Here is a 13,954-nt window from a genome sequence, read left to right on the forward strand (position 1 = left end):
TACTGTGCCCAGGGTCTTCACAAAATGCCTGGCACCAGTAATTGCATACTGCAGACAAAGAGGAATTCAAATATACCCATACCTGGACAACTGCCTTATTCAAGCAGAAAGCAAGGACATTCTTTTAAAACATCTGGCATTTGTCAAACACCTTCTGAGTTGCCTAGGGTACACAGTAAACGAAAAGAAATCAAAACTAGTGCCCTCACAAAACATAATATTCCTGAGTGCCAGCTTGAATACAACGGCCCAGATGGCTTATCTCATGCCAGATAAGCAACAACAGCTGACTCAATACTTCAAAATAATGGCAACAAAGACCCAACTCCCTGCAAGAAAAATTCTGCAGGCCTTGGGATTCATGGCATCTTGCATACTACTAATACCATTTGCAAAACTGCATATGAGGAAATTACAATGGTACCTGAAAAGCATATGGACTCAGCACAGCCACAGCTTGGAAACAGTACCACCACTCATTCCCTGCCTTCAACAGGAGTTTATATGGTGGGCACAGGCGTGTCACCTCAACACGGGTCAGCCTTTCACATTACCCACAGCCAGGCAAACTGTGACAACAGATGCATCGGACTATGCCTGGGGGAGCGCACACAGCAGGATAGTGCATTCAGGGCAAATGGACTACAGATCAAAGGCATCTGCATATCAATCAAAAGGAAATGCCAGCAGTACAGTATGCCCTAACAGCTTTCAAGGACCTCTTACACCTAGGACAATTAATAATAAAGACTGACAATACCACAGTAATGTGGTACATCAACAAGCAAGGGGGCACACATTCCTACCCTCTATGCAGGAAAGCAATGACCTTGTGGAACACAGCACTGTCTTAAGTTCAGCTACGAGCACAATTCCTGCCAGGAAAGAAAAACACATTGGCAGACCTAAGCAGAAACATCATGGATCCCGAGTGGAAACTGGATCCACAAGTATTTGCAATGATAACTCAAAAATGGGGACGCCCAGACATAGAACTGTTTGCCAACCCCCAAAACTACCAACTTCAAAATTTTTTTACAAGGACATTCCACCCACAAGCTTGGAAAGTGGACACCCTCTCATTCAGTTGGAAAACATTAACAGTGTATGCATTTCCTCCACTGCCTCTTCTAGCAAAGGTGCTGCTGAAAGTCGGATTAGAGAGGCCACAAGTGATACTCATTGCACCAGACTGGCCACGCCAGCACTGGTATCCAATTCTAAAGAACATGGCCCATGGCCCGCCATGGATTTTACCACAAATTCCTCACCCAGCGAGACAATCAAGTTCTACACAGCCAGCTCAAGACTTTAATCCTGGCTGCATGGCAAATGACCTAAACAATCAACCAACATCTCTATCCAAAGTTGTTATGGATGTCATTCTGGAGGCCAGGAGGCCCAGCACCAGGAAAAACCTATTCAGACAAATGGAAAAGATTTTGCACCTGGAACCAGGCTAACTGCCAAAATCCCCTTGATCCAAACATTCCTCCGATTCTACAATATTTAACTGAGATGTTGCACAAAGGACTTTCCTTTTCATCTATTAAGATCCACGCCTCAGCAATTTCAGCTCATTACATCACGGATCCTCCTTTATTTTCACATCCACTCCTAAGACAGTACCTCGGAGGGGCTAAGAACATAAGACCGCCCAGGAGAGCACCAACACTTACTTGGGTTCTCAACTTTGTTATGGAAAAACTTACACTGCCGCCCTTTGAACCAGCTTTCTCAGCTGATTTAAAGTTTCTTTCATGGAAAACTGCCCTGCTGCTAGCATTAACTTCAGCTAGAAGAGTCTCAGAGCTACAGGCACTAATGGCAGTGGAGCCTTTCCTCATTTTTCATCAAGACAGAGTCTCTCTGCGAACTAACCCTTCCTTTATGCCAAAGGTGGTATCCAGTGTGGCCCTAAACCAAACCATTCATTTGCCCACCTTTTTTCCAAATCCCCAGAGCAAAGGAGAAAGACTCCTGCACTCCTTGGACATTCACAGACAATTGCGTTACTACTTGGATAAAACTAAGGCTTTCAGAAACTCTGACCAGCTCTTTGTAGCCTATGCTGCAGGATCACAAGGAAAAGCTATCTCAAACAGACCATTTCAAAATGGATAGGACATTGCATACGTTTCTGCTATATGCATCATGGGAAACCGGTACCTGCTAGCATCAGGCCCCACTCCACCAGGGCTACAGCTACATCAGCAATCTTTCTCAGGGGTGTGTCAACCAAGGATATTCTGGAAGCTGCAACCGGAGTTCAGTGCACACCTTCACCAAACACTGTCACTTGCCTCCATATTCTAAGACTAGAGCTGGCTTTGCCACTGCAGTTTTGCAGGGCATACTAGCTTCTTCTAACCCTGTTTAACTCCACCACCCATCCTTAGCTTTGGGATTCAACCCAAGTGTGATGACTGCAGCAGGGTAACACGATGAACATAGTACAGTTTTGTACCTACCATAAATGTAGATGTTTGAGTGTTCACCCTGCTGCAGTCCAGGTTACCCTCCCTCCATCCCCTCTGAACTAGCTGGACTTATCCATACCTTTCTATCCTATACAACCTCTGTGGTGTATTTGCTTGTGTCCGTAAGTATTGTTTTATTTTTACTTGTATATTTTTATATAGCAATATGTATTGCCTACCTATTGGGGGCACCTGACATCTGGGGCAAGAAAAACTGAAGAAAATGGCGTCGGATGCCTCTTGTATACCCCTGGAACACTGACATCAGGGAGGAAGCGACAGCAACCGATGCCGGACCAAGACTTTGGAACTCTGGCCGACTGCAGAACCGCCTGACCGCAGGATAACCCAAGTGTGATGACTGCAGCAGGGTGAACACTCGAACATCTACATTTATGGTAGGTACAAAACTGTACTTTCCATGGTCCTGAAAAATGTACTCCCGTGAGCCACCCAGGATTGCGGGTGCTAGGGATGCTACGCATCAGTGAGAATAAATGGCGAGATTTAACAACTTCACATAAAGAAGCTATTTACTCACCATAACGTTCCATGTGAGTTGTTTATCTCGCCTTTATTCTCACGTCCCTCCCTCCATCCCCCTCCTGGCTGACAGTTGACCTAGAAGCTAGTATCATCCTGGTTGTTCAATACTTCTTCTTCCTTCTTGGGGAGTACTCCCCTTACAGGGGTATATATGCACGCAGCAAACAAGATCGGAGGTAATTCCAGCAGTGCATCATGGGATAAGGGGCTTGTTCTCGAGCTACTGGCAAACATTGAGCACTGCTATAGGCCGTGTCGGAGCCGAGGATCGGCTACGAACCCATCAGTGAGAATAAAGGCGAGATAAGCAACTCACATGGAACATTATGGTGAGTGCATAACTTCTTTATTTTCAACATGTTGACAAACCAATGGGGGTGCTCAGATATAGACCTGTTTGCCTTCCCCCGGAACTATCAATTGGACAAATTTTGCACAAGGACTCCCCACAAACAAGCTTGGAAAGTGTATGCTCTGTCCTTCAGCTGGAAAAACCTATCAGTTTATGCCTTTCCTCCTCTGCCTCTTCTCTCCAAAGTTCTACTAAAGATCAAACAAGACAAACCAAGGACGATTTTGATTTCACCAGACTGTCCACGCCAACACTGGTACCCCCTCTTGCGCAGTGTGTCACTGTTGGCCTCATGGCACCTGCCTGAAATGCCTACCCTACTGTCTCAGCAGGAGAACCAGATTCTGTACCCTCTGCTTCAAACACTGAACCTAGCAACCTGGCTAATTACCTAATCTCTCCTTTACCCATCCCTCAGTAAACCAGTGATGGATATCATTTTAGAGGCAAGGAGGCCTAGTACTAGAAAATCTTATGCTGAAAAACATAAAAGATTCTATGCCTGGAACCAGTCTCAAGGGATGAGCACAGCAGTGCCCAATTTACCTCAGATTTTACTATACTTAACTGAGATGCTTCACAAAGGCCTGTCCTTCTCCTCCATCAAAATTCACTCCTCAGCCATTTTAGCTTATTGTATCACAGAACCTCCCCTCTTCTCTCATCCACTGTTCAAACAGTTCCTCAGAGGGGCCAAAAACTTATGACTACCCAGGAGAGCTCCAACTCCAGCCTGCGACCTTAACTTTGTATTGGAGAAACTCACTCTTCCCCCTTTTGAGCCAGCTGCTACTGCAGACTTAAAATTCCTTTCTTGGAAAACAGCTTTCCTTTTAGCATTCACTTCAGCAAGGAGGTATCTGAATTACAGGCCCTTATGGCAGTGGAGCCTTTCATCATCTTTCATGCGGACAGGGTGTCCCTCAGGACCAGTCCCTCCTTCATGGCCAAGGTGATTTCCAGTGTGGCCCTTAATCAGTCCATTCATTTGCCAACCTTCTTTCCTAATCCACAGAACAAAGGGGAATGTATACTGCACTCATTAGATATGCACAGACAACTTAGATTCTACTTGGACAGGACTAAACCTCAAAGGAAATGTAAACAACTGTTGGTGGCATTTGCTGCAGGGGTAGAGGAGAAGGCTATTTCAAAGCAAACCAATTTCCAAAATGGATAGGCCATTGCATTCATTTCTGCTGCAAGCACCATGGAAAACCTATCCCACAGGGGATCGGTCCCCACTCAATCAGGGTTGCATCTACCTCTGCAGCCTTTCTCAGAGGCGTCCCTACCAGGGACATCCTAGAAGCTGCTACCTGGTGTTCTGTACATACTTTCACCAAGCATTTCCATCTGCCAATTTTCTCTAAATCCAGAGCTGGCTTTGCCATTGCAGTCTCGCAGCGCCTTATAGCTGGTCGTAATGCTATCTAAATTCCTCCTCCCATCCTTAGCTTTGGGAATATACCCAAATGTGATGATTGCAACAGTGAAACACGAAGAGCATAGTACAGTTGTGTACATTTACCATAAATGTAGATGTTCGAGTGTATTCACTGTTGCAGTCCTGGTTACCCTCCCTCCAGCCCCCTTATCTTTTTTGGCTATACCTGTATTCTCCTTTACTATGCTCAAAAGCTCTTTGGTGTATTTGCTTTTTGTTGGAGGTATAACCTTGTATATTGCTAGATTTTATGGCTTCCCATTAGGGTGGCACCTGACATCTGGGGCAAGAAAAACTGATGTAATGGCATCGGCTGCATGTTTTATCCCCCTGACGACCTGACGTCACTGAAGAAGTGACAGCAACCGATGCAGGACCCAAGACTTTGTTAATCAGGCTGACTGAGGGCTACTGCAAGCAGATGACCCCAAATGTGATGACTGCAACAGTGAATACACTCTAACATCTACATTTATGGTAAGTGTACACAGCTGTACTTTCCGAGGTCTGTGCGTGCTGACGTCACATTTATTCTCCGTGGTTTATGGCCCTATATGTGATGTCCTACGCACCTACGGCAGCCAGGCTTAAGCTGTTGTATAGGAGCCAACGTCAGGTCAGCTGAGTGCTGGAAATCCCCACAGTATGTATATTGCAACATGGAAGAGAAGAACATCTATGGTTATGGTAAGATTTTACACAGCTATTCTTTACTTGTTATTCTCCTGCTGTCATATTGTAGCTTATGTAGATGAATGTCCTGGTAGGTCCCAAGTTCATGTCTGCAGAGGAGCTCACCTAGTAATCTGGGAGCTGAAATTGACTGCAGCGGATGGTCATGTCTTTGTGACACAGTGCTAGAATATGTTCTATCAGAACTTGCCTAACCCAAATTCTTTAATGTAGGAGCGCAGGAAGATGAGAATGCAAATAATTTGTGCCGAGAAAGGGGCTTCAGGAGAAGAATGCTAAATTATCCACTGCAAAGGGCCCATTCGTAGGTAGGTACTAGGCTATTGGGCCAAGGGCCTAATTAAGCCTAGCCAACAAGGATGTTCATCGTGTTACACTGCTGCAGTCATTACTCTTGGGTTATCCTGCCATCAGGCGGTTCCGCAGTCGGCCAGAGTTCCAAAGTCTTGGTCTGGCGTCGGTTGCTCTCGCTTATTCCCTGACGTCAGTGCGCCAGGGGTATATAAGATGCATCCGACGCCATTTTCTTCAGTCTTTCTTGCCGCGCGGTGCCCGAAGCAAAAGCAGTTTGCAAGTGCCGGTTGGCCGACTCCTGAGATTTTCGAAGTCAATTTCAGATCTGAAGTCTTCAATAAAGCTAAGTACCCCGTTGGGGAAACTTTTTTCTTACCTCAGACCGATGTCAGAAAAAGTTAATTGTATTTCTTGTGGGAAGCAAATACCTCATAAGGACTTCCACTCTTACTGTATTCCATGCCTAGGCCCTGATCACGACGTCACTAGTTGTCGGTTTTGTGCTAGATTTAACAAACGCCCTATAAAATTACATTTTGATTTTGCTTTGCACTACTTTGGCCGAAGGTTCAATTATACAATGCCGTCGGAACAACCGACGACAGCAATTCATAAAAAAACGCAGAAACAAGGATAAAGACAAGCATCCGAGGTCCAAAACTGACGACGAATCCTCTTCTAGGCCAGTCGCCGGTTTGCCGGTTCTCAGTGAGGCGCTTTCGCAGCCCGTGACACCCGCTACCTCAGAGCCACAGGCCGCCTCCAACTCCCACGTGGAGACAACCAAGCCTCTGGAAACTCAAGGTATTGGGCCTATGGAAACTAATCCCTCAGATGGGTCCGGAGTCGCTGAGCAGGCATCTGGTTCTGAGGGTGTTTTCAGACCTTCACAACTTACCATTAAAGCAACAGCCAAGGCAAAAACACCATTAAAGACAAAGAAGCAAGTACAGCATTCATTCTCCAGGACAGTCCTCCATGCCTAAGAAACAGATGCTCAAAATGGCCGAAGACCTCATTACCCTAATCAGGGGTTCCCATCCTCCTCCTGAGAAAAGGCCTAGGCGCAGGATACAGACTATGATTCCTCTGATCAGGTTTCCATTTCCTCTGATTCCTCTTCAGACCATGGATACTCTCTACCCCCCTATGAGGACTCTGATGCTGAAGAATCTATCCCTTCAGCCTCTCCCCTGAGGATTACTCTTTTGGGGAAACTTTACATACCATGAGGGAGCATTTCCATTGGGAAAGTCAGGATTATTCAGAATCCAAGAAAAGGCTTAGGGACTTCCTTTTATTGCCTCAGCACAGGCCCCTTGCTATTCCGCCTGTATTAGATATTGTGGATGATGTGTTCTCTGAATCCAGGTTATCTCCTGATTCTTTGCCCCCTTGCTCCAGCCAAGCCAGATAGGTATTAGAGTCCCTGACTCTCACAAGTTTCTTTATAAAAACCCTTCTGCTGACCCAGAAACCATTTCCCAGGGTCCCAGAGGGGTTTAGGCTTCCATTGCAAAAAATCCAGTCCCCTCTGACAGAGATTCTAGAGCATTGGATAGATGGGGGAAGAAAGTCTACACCTCTGCAACTTTAGCAGTAAGGGCTTTAAATTGCCAGTTTCACATGTTTAAGTACCAACAATATTTAATGGCTCATTTAAAACAGAAAATGCTTACAAGCTCAGAAGCTCCTGACTATAAAGAAATGCAGGATTTATTGCATACAGTTGAACAGGTGGGAAAACATACTCTGCAATGTGGTTTTGCTTGTTTAGAGGCCTCTTGTAGAGCCACAGTTACAGGTTCTGTGATTCGAAGACATGCTTGGTTAAAGGAACAGAGTTTACCTGACCATGTTAAGGCAAAATTATTGGATGCTCCTTTACAGCATGATACCTTGTTTGGTGTTAAGGCAGAAGAGGTGTTAAAGAAAATGGAGGATAAAGCTAAATCTATGCAAACAGTCAAGATTTCTTACAGGTACAGCCACCTCGATTTAGCAGAAATTGGCCTACAAAGAATTGGTCCTTTCCAGTGTCAGACAGGCCACAGAGAGGCAGATAGACACCCAAGAGGCAGATCTCAACCCCAAGGCTCTCACAGACAATGACAGTGGGGTACCTCAACCCCAAAAGGAGGTGAGATCAAGTCTCAGCCTTACAGGAAACAGTCCCATTGACTTCCCCCTTCGTATGCCAAGCACTTCCCTTTTGGCAGCCCCCTTAGGAGGGAAACTAGCACTTTTTTCTCAAAATTGACAAACAATCACCCAAGACAAATGGGTTCTGAATATTGTGTCTCAAGGTTACAGGTTCCACTTTCACACTTTACCAAGGCTAAAGGGAATGCCAAACCTGCCACAAAATCAATGGGCAGAGGCTCAAAAACAAATTTCAGCCCTCATGGACATGAGAGCTATTCAAAAAGTACCACAGCAGAAACAAGGACAAGGATTTTACTCAAGACTCTTCCGAGTCCCCAGAAAGGACAAGGCCTGGAGACCCATACTAGACCTTTCAACTCTAAATACTTACCTGGATGTTCTGAAGTTCAAAATGTTGACACTACAGCAGCTTCTTCCCATGCTGGGCAAGAAGGCTTGGCTTGTTACTCTGGACCTCAAAGAGGCATACCTGCATGTCCCTATCAGACAAGATTGCAGAAGATACTTCAGATTCAAAGCTGGTACGATGCACTACCAATTTTCTGCACTGCCATTTGGCTTACCTACTGCGCCCAGGGTCTTTACAAAGTGCCTGGCACCAGTAATTGCATTTTGCAGACAAAAAGGAATTCAAATATATCCATACCCGGACGACTTCCTCATTCAAGCAGAGAGAAAGGACATTCTTCTAAAGCATCTGGCGTTTGTGAAAGGGTTGCTAATTTCTCTAGGGTACACAGTAAACGAAAAGAAATCAAAACTAGTGCCCTCACAACAGATAATATTCCTGGGTGCCAGCTTGGATACAACGGCCCAGATGGCTTATCTCACGCCAGACAAACAAGGACAACTGACTCAATATTTTCAATTGCTGGCAAAAAAGTCCCATCTCCCTGCAAGAAAAATTCTGCAGGCCCTGGGATTCATGGCATCATGCATACTAATAATATCATATGCCAGACTGCATATGAGGAAATTACAGTGGTACCTAAAAAGTGTTTGGACTCAACACTCTCACAGTTTAGAGACAGTAATACCAATAATTCCCTGCCTACAGCAGGAGTTTCGATGGTGGGCACAGGCATGTCACCACAACAAGGGTCAGCCTTTCACTGTACAGATGCTTCAGATTACGCCTGGGGAGCACACATGGCAGGAAAATGTATTCAAGGCAAGTGGATCACAGACCAAATGCATCTTCACATCGATCAAAAAGAGATGCTGGCTGTTCAAAATGCCCTAACAGCTTTCAAGGACCTTCTGCATCCAGGACAATTATTATTAAAGACAGACAACACCACAGTAATGTGGTACATTAACAAGCAAGGGGGCACTCATTTTTATCCCCTATGCAGGCAAGCCATGACCTTGTGGAACACAGCTCTAACTTATCAAGTTCATCTGCAAGCACAATTCCTGCCAGGAAAGGAAAACACTCTGGCAGATGATCTCAGCAGAAATGTCATGGACCGTCACGAATGGAAATTGAATCCACAAATCTTCAGCATGGTAACGCAAAAATGGGGGTGCCCAGACATAGATCTTTTGCCTCCCTACTGAATTGCCAACTACAAAAATTCTGCACAAGGACTTACACACAAGCATGGAAAGTGGATGCTCTTTCGTTCAGGTGGAACAGCCTAAAAGTTTATGCCTTCCCACCACTGCCTCTCCTTTCAAAGGTACTCCTAAAAGCCAGACCAGAAAAACCACAGATGATCCCGATTGCTCCAGACTGGCCATGCCAGCACCTGGTACCCAATCTTAAAGAACTTGGCTCAAGGCCCACCATGGATTTTGCCTCAAATTTCACATCACCTGACTCAACAAAACAATCAGATCCTGCATGGTCAGTTCAAAACCCTAAACCTGGCTGCATGGCAGATTCATTAGCCAAACAGGCTACACCTCTCTCTAAAGCTGTTATGGATGTCATTTTGGAGGCCAGGAGGCCTAGCACCAGTAAATCTTACTCAGAAAAATGGAAGAGATTCTGTGCCTGGAACCAGGCTCAAAACCTTGACCCTCTTGTTCCAAACATTCCTCAGATTTTACAATACTTAACTGAGATGCTGGACAAAGGCCTATCCTTCTCATCAATTAAGATCCACGCCTCAGCCATTTCAGCTCATTACAACACGGGTCCTCCTTTATTTTCTCATCCCTTGCTAAAGCAGTACCTCAGAGGGGCTAAAAACCTAAGACCGCCCCGGAGAGCAGCAACACCAATGTGGGACCTCAATTTTGTTTTGGAACAACTGACCTTACCACCTTTTGAGCCAGCCAATACAGCCAATCTAAAATTTTTATCATGGAAAACAGCTCTGTTCCTGGCAATAACTTCAGCACGAAGAGTCTCAGAACTACAGGCATTAATGGCAGTGGAAACTTTTATAATATTTCATCAGGACAGGGTTTCTTTAAGGACAAACCCTGCCTTTATGCCAAAGGTGGTATCTAGTGTGGCTCTTAACCAAACCATCCATTTGCCAACTTTTTATCCAAACCCCCAGAATAAAGGGGAGAAACGTCTGCACTCTTTGGACATGCACAGGCAGCTACGCTTCTACTTGGACAAAACAAAAGCTTTCAGGAAAACTGAGCAACTGTTTGTAGCATATGCTGCAGGATCACAGGGCAAGGCCATCTCAAAGCAGACTATCTCCAAATGGATAAAACACTGTATTCGTTACTGCTACACACAGCATGGAAAATCAGTCCCTAATAACATTAGGCCACATTCTACCAGAGCAACAGCCACTTCAACAGCCTCTCTCAGAGGAGTACCAACCAAGGAAATTTTGGAGGCTGCAACTTGGAGTTCAGTGCACACCTTTACCAAGCATTACCACTTGGCTGTTTACTCTAAATTCAGAGCAGGATTTGCCACTGCAGTCCTGCAGGGCCTCATAGCCACGCCTAACTCTTTATAGACCAGCCACCCAACCTTAGCTTTGGGTTTCTACCCAAGTGTAATGACTGCAGCAGTGTAACACGATGAACATAGTACAGTTTTGTACCTACCATAAATGTAGATGTTCGAGTGTTCACACTGCTGCAGTCCAGGTTACTCTCCCTCCATCCCTCCTATACAACCTTTGTGGTGTATTTGTTTGTAACTGAAGGTATTGTTTTTATTTTTTATGCATGTTTTATTAGCAATATGTATTGCCTACCTACTTGGGGACACCTGAAATCTGGGGCAAGAAAAACTGAAGAAAATGGTGTCTGATGCATCTTATATACCCCTGGCGCACTGACGTCAGGGAAGAAGCGACAGCAACCGAAGCCGGACCAAGACTTTGGAACTCTGGCCGACTGCGGGACCGCCTGACGGCAGGATAACCCAAGTGTAATGACTGCAGCAGTGTGAACACTCGAACATCTACATTTATGGTAGGTACAAAACTGTACTTTCTGGCTTACGCCACCCAAGAAAGTAAATTTTCTCTGCCCCTGTCGAGCAGAGGCACAGAAGTGATCCCCGGGGTGTACTTCCTATTTCCCATCCACTCATCAAGATTTTTCTTGATGAGTGCTAATGAGGATCTTTGCTTGACATAGATTGGTAACTTGTTCCAGAGTATAGCAAGTCTCTGGGACAGGAATCTATCCATCCACCATGTGCTGTTTATTGTGAGATCTGATGTTGTGAATATTGGCTTGCCATATATTTTTTGAACTTTTAAAGTCGGTAATCATTTGTTTAAGACAGTAAAGCAAAGATCTATAATAGTAAAATCCAAGAATTTTGTTTCCATTTTTTTATTTATATATAAATACAACCAAATATACACGTAACTTATTTGAAATTGAGTGCTGTGGCTAGAGCTCTGACTGCTGACTTAGTCTGTGCTTTTATTCCATCCTGGTTTTCTTATTGTTCACCTTATCACATTTTTCCTTCTGTAGAATCTTGGCCCTGGAGAAACTGGGAGCAGTGTTCAATCAAGTTTCTTTTCCTCTCCAGTACACCCCCAGGAAATTTGTCATTCACCCTCCGAGCAACAACCTCATCATCATTGAGACTGACCACAATGCCTACACAGAAGCCACTAAAGCCCAGAGGAAGCAACAGATGGCAGAGGTAATTCTACAAGGAAGTCTGCCGCACTGAGCATATAATCATTACTCTATTCCATTAGATGTAAATGTTTTTGTGGCATAACCAGTTGAAATATTGTACTAGCTTTTAATTGTCTGCCCATCACAAATGCTTGTGGAATCACAGGTAGTTGTGCTTATAGGTAACATCTGATATCCATCTATTCCCATGTTGCAGTATTCTTTCTGTGGGATTCTCCACCTTAGGCAACCCGAATGTCGGCTCCTATACAAAAGCTTAAGCCTGGTTGCTGTTTGTGCATGGGACGTCACACGCAGGGCTATAAACCAGGAGCCTTAAATGTGATGTGCACACACATGCACACATCTCAGGACTTTTCTGCCACAGTCAAACGTCATATCAATCGCATCACTTCTCTACCTTCAAGACGCCTAAAGCCAAGTACTCCGTTGGGGATTTGTTAAAATTTATTATCAGTTGAGCTTGGTTTGCTTGTTCTTAGCCGATGTCTGCTAAGAAAGGTAAATGCCAATGTGAATGCCAAATTCCGCATAAGGACTCCCACGACCATTGCATATTCTGTTTAGGCCAGGAACAAGACCATACCTCCTGTGTCATCTGCCAGTCTTTCGTCCCTAAAATGCTTAGAAGCCGTTTGACCGCCCTCAGTCTATATTTGGAAAATCAGAGGCTTAAAAAGTTTAGCACTAAGGATGGATCCAGAGTTGGCCACACAGGTGGAACCACCAAGAAAAAAGGCCAAGCTTTCACAGCCTACTTACCTGTACCCTTCTATCATTGGACACTCCGCCAACTGCTGATAATAGGGTTTGAGGGACGTCTGCTAGAGCAGTCTACTTTGGCATCTTCCCTCGAGGAAGCCGCTTCTGAAGTACAAGCCGGTATGTCCGCGGAGGTTATTCCATCAGTTACTACTGAAGTCGAGGGGGAACCAAACTCCACCTGATGCCAGTCTGCAATGCAGGAATTCGAGCAGTCTTTTTTAGCTCAGGCCCCAGAATCTAGGCCTTTTCTCTCTCTCTCCCAAATCTACCCCTTTAAAAAGAAAACAAAAGAGCAAACATTTATCTTCCCCTCCTGAGGGGACAACCTGACTTGCAATCATTTACACAGTCTTTGATGCAGGCCTTCATGGCCCTTAGGCCCTCGGCCTCCTCACTTCACACTATCCCAGTGCTTAGCCCAAGTCCTGCCTCAGCAGCTTCAATCCTCCCTCCCATTCCTCAGGAAGAAGAAGAGTTTTTTTCCTCACCCTCGGATGAGTTTATTACATACTCCTCACAAATAGCCTCCCCTTGGAATACTATTTCCCAGATGAGGAATCCATAGAGGGAGACTCTCCTCCAGAAGACATTACTTTTGGGTAGACCATTACTGAAATAAAAGAATATTTTAAATGGAATAGTTCCCAGATGGCAAACTCAAAAAAAGATATTTTGAGCTGCTGCAGGTTGAATCTGCCATCCCCCAAGTTATACTTGCATACCTAGATGCATTTGCATCAGTCTCTAAAACTCCTGATTCTCAGCCACCTGCTCGAGAGAGACCTGCTCATTTCTACAAGGTCCCTGATGACCATAAATTTCTAGTAAACCCCTCCTCGGTGGACCCTTCTGTGTTTGCCATAGCCGCAGACAAGCAATCTAGACTGATTCCATCCTCATCACTTCTGACTACTGGTAAAGATAGCAAGAGTATGGACAGGCTGGGCAAGGAGGTTTATACCACCTCCACTAGCCTTCAGGGCCATTAATTACCAAACCCATATGATTAAATATGCCTGTGATTGGTTTCCCAAGCTTCAACTCTATTATCTTCCTTACCTGACTCTCCCAACAAGACAGAAGTAACATCAAAACTGAGCCTGGCATCCCAGGTAGCCAGGCATT

At 45.0% G+C, this 13,954-nt stretch overlaps 1 protein-coding gene across 1 annotated transcript in view; it reads left to right on the plus strand.

Annotated features, from left to right (window-relative positions):
* Positions 1–13,954, plus strand: part of SF3B3 (splicing factor 3b subunit 3) — a 2,130,119-nt gene that overhangs the window by 1,164,564 nt on the left and 951,601 nt on the right. Inside the window, exon 26 of the mRNA XM_044079526.1 lies at positions 11,891–12,065. Coding sequence (XP_043935461.1) covers positions 11,891–12,065 — 175 coding nt within the window. The remainder of the gene's footprint in view (positions 1–11,890; positions 12,066–13,954) is intronic.

The sequence above is a fragment of the Protopterus annectens genome, chromosome 8.part0 (genome assembly GCF_019279795.1).
Source record: "Protopterus annectens isolate FY-2018-M chromosome 8.part0, PAN1.0, whole genome shotgun sequence".
In the NCBI taxonomy this organism is placed as follows: Eukaryota; Metazoa; Chordata; order Ceratodontiformes; family Protopteridae; genus Protopterus; species Protopterus annectens.